The sequence below is a fragment of the Microtus pennsylvanicus genome, chromosome 2, assembly GCF_037038515.1.
Source record: "Microtus pennsylvanicus isolate mMicPen1 chromosome 2, mMicPen1.hap1, whole genome shotgun sequence".
Taxonomy (NCBI): Eukaryota; Metazoa; Chordata; class Mammalia; order Rodentia; family Cricetidae; genus Microtus; species Microtus pennsylvanicus.
Window position 1 is genome coordinate 132,260,352 of NC_134580.1, and position 12,801 is coordinate 132,273,152.

A 12,801-nucleotide genomic window follows, 5' to 3' on the forward strand; every position below is an offset into this window, starting at 1 on the left:
TCAGATTACTTTTATTTGCTAAGTGAAGATTAATACTACTTCAAAATGATAATCTGAGCACTAAGAGATAATGTATGTAAAGCACTTGGCACATAAGACGTACTTCATAAAAAATAATAGCTGGACAGGTCATACCCCACAAAAAATGAAGAAAAGGAGTAAGGGAAGAAAGAGAAGAAGAGAGGGAAGGAAGTCAAAGCAACAACAAAACCGTCTATGAGAGCTACCCATTTAAACCCAGGGGTTTTCTCTTAATGCCAGTAATTGTTATCCAAGAACTTTGCACCCCAGAAGATATTTAGCAATATCTGGAGACTTTTTAGTTGCCACCACTAGAGGAGAGGTAGTAGCATCTAGTGGATACAGGCCAAAGTTACTATTAAACATTCTACAGTGCACAGGATAGTCTCCCAAAGAATATCTAGTCTAGAACAACATCAGTGCCAAGACGAAGAAATTCTGCAAGCATTATTTGGAACTCAATCTAGAGAGCTACTTCCTTTCTTAGCATTGGCAATATGGAAATACATTTATCTGTGCTCTCTACCTCACCAAGCTACCTAGAGCATCAAATAAAATGGTGGGAATGGATAAGAGGCATTTCCTCATCATTTCCTTTTACATCATACACAAAAGTACCAATTTACTGAGCTAAGCTGGCATTGTTCAAATACTCGGGGATACTTGCGATCAGAGAAGATAGGAGGATATGAGGTAGGGCTCTTTGGGGATGCCACTGTTCAAAGGGAGCTCTGGTCTACTCAGTCTGGACATGGGACTTTCATGAATAGTAAATGGGACATGAACATGTCTCAGGGAGAGGAAGATGCAAGATGGAATGTGGGAAGTGGATGGGAACAGAACAAACATATCAAAGAGGAACTGACAGATGTTAGGGAGTAAGACTTTGCTTGCTGTCAGTCTATCTGGGTCACAATGAAATAACACAGATAGGAAGACTTACAACAACAGAAGTTAGTTCTTCACAGCTCTGGAAGCTGCAAAGTTTCAGTTAGAGATTGTGGCTCAGTTCAGTTTCTGATGAGGGCTTTTCCTGCTTCACAGCTAACTGCTTTCTCACTATGCCTCATCTGGTAACAGGGAGAGGCCACCAACCCTATCAGATTAGGCTCTGTGCTTCTGCCCTTACTGAACTTCAATCACTCCTGTAAAGGTCTGTCTTAGTTTTGTACTGTTGCTATAATAAAAACACCTAACAAAAGCAGCTTAGGAAAGAATGGTTTTGTTTTAGCTCACAAACTGGGTTGTTCACTATAACTGGAATGTCAGGGTGGAAGGAACCTGAAGTAGCTCTCACAGCTGGTCAAGAGCAGAGAAAGCGTGAGAACTTACATGCTTGCAGTGCTCGGCTTGCTTTCTCCTTTTTCACATAGTCCAGGACTCAAACCCAAAGACTGTGCTGCTTACTTCTGGGCTGTCTTCCCACATTGTTTAGCATAATCAAGACAATCCCCCACAGTCATGCCCACAAGCCAACCTAGTTTAGATAATCAATCCCTCATTGCCTTCCCAGGTAAGTATACATCACATCAAGCTGACAATTAAAACAAACCATTACAATGCCTCCTTTCCAAAAGTCACATGTGGTGGGGATTTGAAGTTTCTGTGTGTAAAGTTGGGGGCGACACAGTTCACTCTGTAATGTTAAGACACACATCAGACTCAGCTGAAGCATTCTGTGACCTTAGAGAGGCTCAGACATTAATCCAGGGATTTTCTTTCTTTTTTGTAAATTATGTGTATGTGCCTTTGTGGGAGTATGTGCATGAGCATACAGGTGTTCATGGAGGCCAGAAAAGGGCATCAGATCTACTGGAGCTGGAGCTATAGGCAGTTTGTGAGCTGCCCAACCTGGATGCTAGGGACCCAACTCATATCCTCTGCAAGAACATTCTTTACCGCTGAGCCATCTGTTCAGCCCCAACTCAGTGCTTTTCTATAGACATGGCCACCACCCCTTTCCTTCTTCAGTTGCCCTTTCTGTGATATACACAGACCATTAACTTCTGTATTTACATGCCTCCTCAGTAATCTTGTGGCTTTTTAGGGCCAGGGAGGGGCATTTACTTGTGTCTCAGTCTTCAAGATCTGAAGTCAATCAGGTCATGTGCTTCTAACACGGTGAATCAAAATCAATTGTAGTCCAATCTCAATCTTGGGAGCTTTTTAAAATGTTGAACAGGCTGGGCGGTGGTGGTGCACGCCTTTAATCCCAGCACTCGGGAGGCAGAGGCAGGCGGATCTCTGTGAGTTCGAGGCCAGCCTGGTCTACAATAGCTAGTTCCAGGACAGGAACCAAAAGCTGCGGAGAAACCCTGTCTAGAAAAATCAAAAAAAAAAAATGTTGAACAGACAAGACATGGCATAAATGAGAATCCAGAGTTCAGTCTGAATTACATAGTGAGACCCTGTCTCAAAACAATATCTAAGAAGGTGGGGGTAAGTAGCTTAGTGGATGAAAACTTGTACAAGCATGTACAAGATCTTTCGTTCAATCCTTGGTATGAACAAAACAACTAAACTATATCCCAGACCAGTCCAGTGAGGTACCAGAAAGGAGGGATGACTCAGGATCAATGATTTTTACATCTCCACAGGTAATCCCAACAAGAAGCCAAAGCTGACACCTACTGACCACAGTCTTTACCCCTCAGACTGGTCTGGAGTGGTATCCGGGACCTTCATTTTCAAACAGTCCCTTACCTGATTCTGATGGTTAGTTAGCAAGCCTGAGGCAGGTTATTTAATTACTGAAGCCAAATGCTCTGCTTCCTCCTGCCCTGAGAATATTCATTTCTATAGCCAGACATGAGCTTTACAGCTGTAGGTTTTAGCTCCTTCCTCCTTTTCACAGCACACTATTTTAGGTACAATCCTCCATATACATAGAAAGATGGTATTTAATGGATAGAGATTTCTGCAAGCATGTTGGGGGGTGTGCAGCAGAAGTCAAGAGGGTGTTAAAAAATACAGACTGCCAAAAAAGAGAATACAAAGTCTAGTGAAAGTCAAAGGAAGGGTGTGACAGACAGAAGAAATCATAGGGATGAGTACAGGACTGGCAGGATGCGATACAATTCAGTAGAAATGTAAGTCAGCAGAGCTAGACGTTATAAAGGGCTTTCCTTCAGACAGAGAAAGATAATTAGCATCAACATCTTTTGGTGCTCTTACCCTTCCCTACCCATTCACCCTATCCATACACTCTCTCAATTCTTTCCTCTAAGGATGTTATGGACTCACACCAAGCTGTAAAGTAATTTAACAGACTAGGACAATAAACCAAAAGAATAGTGTAGGAAAGAGTTTCTGATGTGTACACTACACAGGGAGGGGCAAGAGAGATCTGCTTGTCTTAATGTTTGATTCCTCACATCATGACTTGCATTTGCTGAGTCCTACTGGCTGTCAACTATGCCATTCATCATGAAATTCTCTAATGCTAAGATAAAAATGAGGTGTACTCTGCCGGGCAATGGTAGTGCAATCTCCAGCACTAAGGAGGCTGAGGCAGGTGGATCTCTGTTGGGAGCTGTGAGCCCCCAGATCCTGAATTTCTTGTAAACAACTTGTTTTCCTCTACTCTGAGAGAGCCTGCAGCTGCTCTGAGCACAAGACCCTCAGGAGTTCCTGATGGCACGGGAGTGGTTTCTGGTGGGTTTGGCTGGGGCGTGGCTATCAGTTAAGGATCCTTATATAAACTCCCCCTGGACACAATAAGGGTGGCATTCATGTTTCCTGTGTCTCTCTCTGTCTGTGAGTCTTTGTGTGTTTCAATCTCCAGCTCCTTGCCTGGTTCACAAACTGCATGGTGGCGCATAGAGCACAGACAGGAGTGGTGCGCTGCAGATCTCTGAGTTTGAGGCCAACCTAGTCCATACAGTGAGTTCCAGGACAGCCAGGGCTAACAGAGAAACCCTATATCAAACAACTAACACCTTTGTCACCAAAAAAATTAGATATACTACTGACATCTACCCCTGATGAAATGGTGATACTGATCAAAAGGTCACATTGTAGACTCAACAAACTTTTGAGAGAGCATTGCAGCCTGTATCTATCACTAGCCATGCATGTTAAAATCTCCTTATAGACACTAAAAGTCAAAGCATTTGGATCCCAAATCAATTGCCACCTTCAGACTTTCTATTTAAATTAGCCATATTATTTTTTCCCTTTCAGATCTCTATAAAGTAGAAAAACTTCAAAAAAATGACTGAATATTCCCATGGAAAAGAAAAGAAAAAGCGAGGGAGACATCAAAGAAATGAGTTTTTACAAATATTCCCACCATTAAAAATCAAGCTAAGTGTTCTACTTAGTATTCTGATGATATAAGAAATTAATAGCAGAAGAAAACCATCTGTATATATTTTAGCTAAAGCAAAACAGTCTTTACCTTATCGTTTAGAAGTGGTTTGATCTCTGTGAGTTGAACATCCTGAAGTTCATCCATGAGGATGGCTCAGAGTAGACACGTCTCAGGAATGAACCAGTAACTCTGGAACAGAAGAGAAAGAAGAGAAGACAGATTCTCAAGCTGGTGTTGAAAACATAACGTTATCCATTCAGATGCTGGAATTTGCTCTATGTACATCATGAACTGCACAGGGTGCAGCAAACACACGGGGAGGCAGAAAGACTTTCAAATGGCCTATGTTATTCTTCCCTTAAGGTATTCATACCTTTCCACAGCTTCCCACCCCCCTCCCTCACCCGGAGTATGAGTAGGATCTGTTTCTTGCTTTTGACTAACAGAATGAGGGAAATGTAACAGAAGGTAATGCACATGAATACTTTCAGGAGTTACATTACAAAATATCTTAACATCTGTCTTGCTGAAAGACACTCTGCCCTGTTAGCTTTGTTGAGCCAGTTGACATGCTGGCCATGTGGCAGGGAACTAAGGGTGGTTTCTCTTAAGCTAGCAATGAGGGAAAAAAGGACAGAGAGCAACTAAGACCCTAGGATCAGTATCTCTACAAGAAACCGAATACTGCCAACAACCACATGATTCTGGAAACAGATTCTTCCCCAGTGGAGACTCAGCTGAAAGGTAAACCAAACTGACACCTTGTTTGCAGCCTTACAAAGGATCCATGGAGTCTTGAGATAACAAAGGTGTGTTGCTTTAGGTTACGAAGTCTGTAGTATATTTTATTTTATTTTTTTAAAATGTTTATTTATTTATTTATTTATTTATTTATTTATTTATTATGTATACAATATTCTATCTGTGTGTATAGCTGCAGGACAGAAGAGGGTACCAGACCTCATTACAGATGATTGTGAGCCACCATGTGGTTGCTGGGAATTGAATTCAGGACCTTTGGAAGAGCAGGCAATGCTCTTAACCTTTGAGGCATCTCTCCAGTCCCTGTAGTATATTTTAATGAAGAAACAACAAATACCCTTTTTACTCATTCAGTATAAATCTTGGTTCCTAAAGATGGGTAATAAGAGAACAATATCCTTAAACTATGCTCTGGAAGCAACAATGTGGAGAGTGGGTTAAGGAAGGTAACAACTCAAAGTTAATGATGTAGAATAGGACTCTATTAATTAATTAATTAATTTTTTAATTTTTTAAAATTTATTTATTTATTAAGGATTTCTGCCTCCTCCCCGCAACTGCCTCCCATTTCCCTCCCCCTCCCCCGATAAAGGCCCCCTCCCTCATCTGCTCGAAGAGCAATCAGGGTTCCCTGACCTGTGGGAAGCCCAAGGACCGCCCACCTCTATCCAGGTCTAGTAAGGTGAGCATCCAAACTGCCTAGGCTCCCCCAAAGGCAGTAAGTGCAGTAGGATCAAAAACCCACTGTGATTGTTCTTGAGTTCTCAGTATTCCTCATTGTAGGACTCTATTAATAATGACAATGAACAAACAACTTTTTTTCTGAGGAATCTAAGTATGGATAGGAAGATAGTTACTGACCTCTGAGATGACCTTCTATGAGTCCCAATATCCCTGATTCTTGATATTCACACTTACTTATATCCCACTCAAATAAATCAAGAATGACCTACATTACTAGTAGAACATATGAGAAGTGCCAGGCAGTGATGGTGCACACCTGTAATCTCAGCACTCGGGAGGCAGAGGTAGGCAGATCTCTGAGTTCAAGGCCAGCCTGGTCTACAAGAGCTAGTTCTAGGACAGCTAGGGCTGTTAAACAGAGAAACCCTGTCTTGAAAAACAAAAAACAAAACCAAAAAACCCAAAATGAAACAAAACAAAGAACATAAGAGAATTAATAAAATGTGACTTTTTAGAGTTCCATTACATGGACATTATAGTTTCTGTGATGTTGAGCTTCTATTGCCATGGAAGAAAACCAGTACATTGTGAGGGCACACACAGACCTCTGGAGGTCCATGTGGAGGAGATTAGCACAGCAGTACCAACCTGCTAGCCATGTGAGTGATCTTGCAAATGAATCTCAAAGCTACAGTCAAGAATTTAGATGTCTAAGTCATAGAAACATCTGACAGCAACCACATGAGACATTGGCCAGAACCACTCTGCCAAGTCAGTTTCTGTGTTCCTGGCCCACAGAAACTATAAAAGATAATAAATAACTTTGTTTTGAAGTGATATGTTATATAGCAACAGGTAACTAGTAAAGAGAGAACTGACTGTGGAGTTCAAAGAAAGGAAGCTGGCTAGAGGGAGGTAAGGTAGCTAGCCAGAAAGCTTTCCTTCGCCCCACCATACAGTCATGGATGGACTGCAAACACTGGATACTGCAGGCACAGGATTCTCATCGACTTCAAAGCTCCAGATTTTCTTCCTTCTGTCTTGTCCCTGGACCCATCAAGTCAGGAAAAATGTTAATTCAATAAGTTTGGGATGTAGATACTCAACACCACTTATTGGGACCTATTGTGCAAAACACTGGGAAAGCTCAGAAGAGAATGAGAGCAGAGATGACAATGGTCTATAAAATGATAAATAACAATAAGAGACAGAGTTCCAAGTGGAAGCAATTGCTTCTAATTGGTGAGAATTAAGAAGGCCTCAGACCCATGATGGAATTAGATCTGATTAAACCCACTGTGAACTAAAATCAGACAAATGATTGACTACCGCTCTGCTACTAAACACCACAGCTTAGCAATGCAGTACACTGCAGTGTATCTGCTGCTGTTCCCATGCTCACATGACCGGTGCTGAGGTTTGCTGCCTCTGTCCAGCATGACAAGAGCCCAAGGGACAGACAGAAACTCAAAGCTCAGAAGGTGTAGTTACTTTTCTAGCACAATGTGTCCTTGGGGTTTAATCTCCAGCTGAAAAAATTTTGCCTGAGATTTTTTTCAATTTGCGTTTATTAATCATACAATAATCTGTGGTTGTCTTTCACTTGGACTTTATATGATCATTCAGACCAAGTGAAAATAATAGAATAATGAAAAGATACTTTACGTACAGGTCTTCCATCTAAAGATAAACATTTTACCACCATTAGCAAGGCAGAGACAGGAGAACTGAAAGTTTGACACCATCCTAGGCTTCACAGGAAGGACCTGTCTCAAAATAAACACCAATTTTAATTTGTTCCCATGATGGTTTTTTTTTTCCCATGTAAAACGGTGATTTCCTGACATTGTGTTTTCCATGTTACCTGCTTTATTTCCTAGTTCAATTCACTCACAAGAAAGCACAGAGTGGGTCTGTCAGGGAACCTCAGGTCCAAAACCAAGACATCCACTTACTGCTCCCCTGCATTTTTTGTTTATTTTCCAAGGCAGGGTTTCATATAGTCCAGGCTAGCCTCAAACTTGTTAAGTACTGGAGGCTGTCTTTGAATTACTCATCTTCCTGCTTCTAAGTGGTGGGACTACAGGCAAGTATCACCATGCCTGCCCATCTCCTGCTTCTACAATAAGAGAAAATGAGATGTCTGTGCCAGTATACACTACGAACTACAGAAGACTGTCCCCCTAGCTGGGCAGACTAAGGGAGGATTGCTGGAGCTGTTCCAGGGTTATTTAGAAATTGGTAAGAAGACAGGAGCATTTACCTTCCATATATGATGGGACCTAGTACATTCTTTCTTCTCAGTTCCTGCCATCTTGAGCCTTTGCCAGTGAGCAGTTTTATAATATCTATAAGAAAACTAAGATCACATGGTGGAAAACTCCATCTCCAGATCCCTCTGCTGCACAGACTGGCTCCCTCCTGGGGATCTGCGGCCTGCAGTTCCGGGATCTGCTGCCAGGTCCCATCCTGGCACAAAAAGGTACTGATATTTTCAAAAGACTGGTAAAGATTTCATAAGCTACAGTAAGCAACAAATGTTTGACTTCATCCTAGTCTTAAGAGGAAGTCAGAAGAATTATAAAACCCAGACGCCTTCAACTAAAGGAAAAGGAAAGGGGCAAAAGTAGGCACCAACTCCATGCCAAGTGTTCTCTAAGCATCTTATGTTTAACTCTCACATCAGTCTTCACAGGAAGGCATCTTCGTTTACTTTATAAATGAGAAGTTTAGGCTTGGACCAGTTTTTTGAAATTCTGCGTGTAAGAAATAAGGAAATGACTTCTTTTTTTCTTTCTCCACTATATAATAATGTCTATACCAGGCCCCACCAGCTGGTTATGGAAATTTGGATCAGTTCCTTCCTCTCCACCCACACGGTGGCACGCCTTGAGGTAAAGTCGATGGAAGTCTAAAGTAATCCTATACATACCAACAATGACTCAGAGCCCTTGGAAATGGAGGTTTGAGTCATCACACCAGGGTAAGAACTCACTCTCTCAGTAGCTAATTAAGGGCAAGGAGACTATGAAATAAGTCAGGAATTAAATTCCAGCTATTTCTTGGTAGCCAGTTTTAGAAACAAGGGCTACTTCTTCTTAAAATAGTGTGCTTCAACCTTTAATGTACACTCTACTGGGCTTTTCTCAGTTTTGAGGGATAACAGTCTCATGCATGATCCATCACTAAGGACTGGAGATCACCTGAGATGAGGCTGAAGGAGCATCACTAACATCTTCACTAGAGATGGTGAGATGGAGAAGACTCTATTATTTTCATCCTGTCATCTTCCAAAAAGAATATAGTCAGTATTCCTTATATAATAAACTATATGGATTTTTAAAAGACTCCACAGGACAGATCAACTAGAAGAACGGTTTTAAGAACTCAGCTGAAAGACAGCAGTCTGTCAAGCAGCTGGAACTACAGATGTAAGGAGTAAAAGATGGACTAGGAACGCTCAGTGGTAGAGCACCGGGCTGACATACACAGGGGCTGCACCTCAGCACCACTAAAAAAATAAGCATAAAATAACGTGGAAATTAAAAGTTGATTTTAAAATAGAACAAGGTCACGGAAGAGACAGGATTTTGTCAAAGTTTCTGGTTAGGGAGATAAAAGAATGATGACCCAATTTCAGTTAAAGTCAGGAATCAGAGAGACCTGAGTTCAAGAAAGAGTGAGATTTAGTGAAATGAATCCACAGGTCCTTCAGAAGGACAAGTGAGTGATGAGAACAGAACCACTGGCAAATAGAGGAAACCTTCAAAGGCGCTGGAGGAAAAGCAGAAACACAGCATCAAAGAAGTCAGGGAAAAGAGGTTTACACAACAAGGGAAGAAAACTGTCCAGTGTTGAAAAGGGAGGGAAGAAGCTGAGGAGTGAAAGGGAACAGTAAGGCTATCAAAGCCTAGGGAGAGTCAGGCGTGCTGTAATACCAGCACTAGAGAGGCTGAAGCAGGAGGATGCTGGGAGCTTAAGATCAGCTGAGACTATATAAAAATGTTGTCTCAGAAACAAAAACAAAGAAATTTAGGAAAAATGAAGTTCAGTCACCTTTTCTGAAAAGCCCAGGACTCTGTAGATCATCCTTTGGAAAGTTGGAAACTGCTGCTTCTAAACTGAAGAGCGAGAGAAAATGCTACTAGAAGGCCTGGAGACACACACAGCAAGCACTAGAAAAGAAAGGTCTTTAAAGAGCTCCAAGACTTGAGGCTGTTAACTAGTGCAGCAAATCTCTGAAAAGAAACCAGAAAGGCACAGAAGCTCTGCTGAGTGTCAGTGAGGCTACTAGGTCTCTGCAGAGCACACTGGTCTAAGCACGTTGAATCAGCTCATGGTGGTTATCCAGGCATGTGTGAGACACCAGCTTCCATTCCTAGCATCACAGGTAAAGTCCAGAGATGAAAAAGCCATGCCTTTTCCACTCAGAAAGTAGAAGCCTGGGACATTTCCAATCCGAGAGAATCCATAAGGACATCAGGATGTACTTCAGACCTAGGCAGGCTCATAACTGGTTGGGTGACGCTGGGCAAAACATTTTTCCTGTCAGGGTCTCAGTTTCTCTTTCTGTAAAGGAAAGAAGTTGGGAAGAATGATCTTTTTGGGTCCTGGACCCAAATAATATGAAATAATAATATGAAAATACTTCATATTTTCCTCAGGGTAAGGGCTCACCTTACATTTCATAGTTTACTGGAATTCTAAGAGGTCAACCAAGTAGCAACCTAGTATGAATTAAGAACTTGGTAAAAGTCACTCAGCAAAGAAGAAGGCAGGTACATTTGGTCTGACTCAAAGGGACATGGGAGTCTGTGCTGTGAAATTTTCAGTGCTTAAAAACATTTTTTTAAGGCAGAAATAAAGTCCTGTCTTATTCCATAGCATTCTTCCATGACCAAGGTAATTTGTTATCTTTGGCTCTGTCTGGACACACTGATACCAAGATACTCATTTGTATTCTAGGGACAAAGTCAATCACTTGGTTTTGGCAAGATTGCAGACAGATTACCAGAACAGAATGCAGGAAGCAAACACGAGGCACACGAAAGGAGAATGAACTGGAAGGAGCCAGCTGCAGCTAATCCTGAAGCAGTTATAGCAAAAAGAGGCAGGAAGCACCCACAGGATTGGCCAGAGCACGGGAATAGCATGCAGACTCAAGCATTCATTCTCTCTCTCCTGTAGTAGCTCAGTGGATTATCACAGTGAAAAGTAGAGGTACTGGAATCGTTGCTATTACAAAGATGAAAAAAACTGAGGCTTAAGAAGACAAACAGATCAACTAAACTACTGCCACCAATAAATGGCTCAGCTGGAATTGAAACTCAAGTTTTCCGAGTGCAGACGTTGACTCTATGCCGGGTCTCCCACACTGCTTCACTGATCATCGCAGATCTATGCATCAATGAACTTACAACATATAATGAGTATCGACAACACAAGAAATAACATACATGTTTAATAGCACGCAAGTTTCACCATCTTACCAAGAAGAAAGGGAGTCGCTTAGGTTATCGTGCACCACATCTAGTGTTTCGAGCATAGCTTCAGAGCTAAAAGACGCTTCCCCAGTGCACATGGGAGATAACTAAGGGCTGGGATGGCCATGAGATTCCCAAAGGAGGTGAGAATGATAGCTCTGACATGATATGCTTGAATAATTGGAGTGCAGGAGCATTCCAAGTGAAGCCCTCAAGGCAAGAAAAAAGTGTACCACATAATACAATACCATAGCTTTGAAAGCAGACAAGTTGTAAAGGAAACTGAGTCAGAACCAAGAGACACAGACCACTTTATATTGTACGGACAGCACTGATGGTTTCTAAGAAGAATGATACAGAAGCTTACCTTTATCAATTGTTTGAAACTTCGTCATCTTTGCCAGATGTGGACAAGCCTTTAATCTCACCATTTGAAAGACCACTTGAAGTCAGTTTGACACCAACTTTTTCTATATAGTGAGTTCCAAACTAGCCACAACCACATAGTGAACCTCTGAGTTTTCTAATTGGATTATTGAGTTTTTCAGTTCCATTTTATTGAGATAAAGTAGATGAATTAGACCATTCAAACAAATAATATGAAAACAAAACAAAACATGGCAGAAACATGCAGGAACTTTTCAACACTATGAAAAGACCAAATCTTTGGATTATAGGCATCGAAGAAGGAAGAGAATCTCAGGTCAATGGCATAGACCAGTTCTTCAACAGGATCAGAGAGGAAAACCTCCCCTAAGAAAGGAAGACATGTAAGAAGCCAACAACACCATAGACAGGAGTAGAAAAGAAATTCCCCACAGCATATTATAGCTAAAACACTAAATATACAGAACAAAGAAAAAGTATTGAAAGCTACAAGAGAAAAATCACAAGTTACATATGAAAGCAAACACACTAGAATAACAGCTGATTTCTCAGAAGAGACTTTAAAAGCCAAAAGAGCCTGAAGCAATGTGCTTTAAATTCTAAAAGACCACAGATGCCAGCCTAGATAACTGCACCCAGAAAATCTAGCTGCTGTAGGTGAAGGAAAAAGAAAACTTTCCACGATACAAACAGTGTAAAAGAATTCATGTCTGCCACACCAGCTCTACAGAGAATACCAGAAGCAATACTTCAGACTGAAGAGAGAAATAAGCATAGCCAAAAGCCCATAGGAAGAGAACAAATGAAGCTATGATCACTGAAATACAAGACAGGAAAAGAAACAGCAAAAACCCAGCAAACCAAACAATAACAGAATAACAGAAATAGCGTACACCTTTCAATAATAACTTTATATATTAATGGCCTCAACTTCCCAGTCAAAAAACATAGGTAAGTACAGTTCTCAGACCTTATCAAAGAAGTTTCTTTTGCATCAGACAGAAAAGATGGAAACTGTTATAGAAATCTACATCTATTAGACTTACTGGTTAAGAGCACTGGCTGCTCCTCCATAGGACCCTGGTTTAAATCCCAGTATCTGCACAGCAGCTTACAATGGTCCCTAACTCCAGTTCCAATAAATCCAGCACT

The 12,801-nt window shown here is 41.3% G+C and overlaps 1 protein-coding gene across 4 annotated transcripts in view; it reads right to left on the bottom strand.

Moving 5' to 3' along the window:
- Nucleotides 1-12,801, bottom strand: part of LOC142844383 (protein NDRG3) — a 65,552-nt gene that overhangs the window by 42,392 nt on the left and 10,359 nt on the right. For all 4 annotated transcript variants that reach the window (XM_075962798.1, XM_075962795.1, XM_075962796.1 and 1 more), the window contains exon 2: nucleotides 4,421-4,522. In XM_075962798.1, coding sequence (XP_075818913.1) covers nucleotides 4,421-4,477 — 57 coding nt within the window. In that variant the 5' untranslated portion in view covers nucleotides 4,478-4,522. The remainder of the gene's footprint in view (nucleotides 1-4,420; nucleotides 4,523-12,801) is intronic.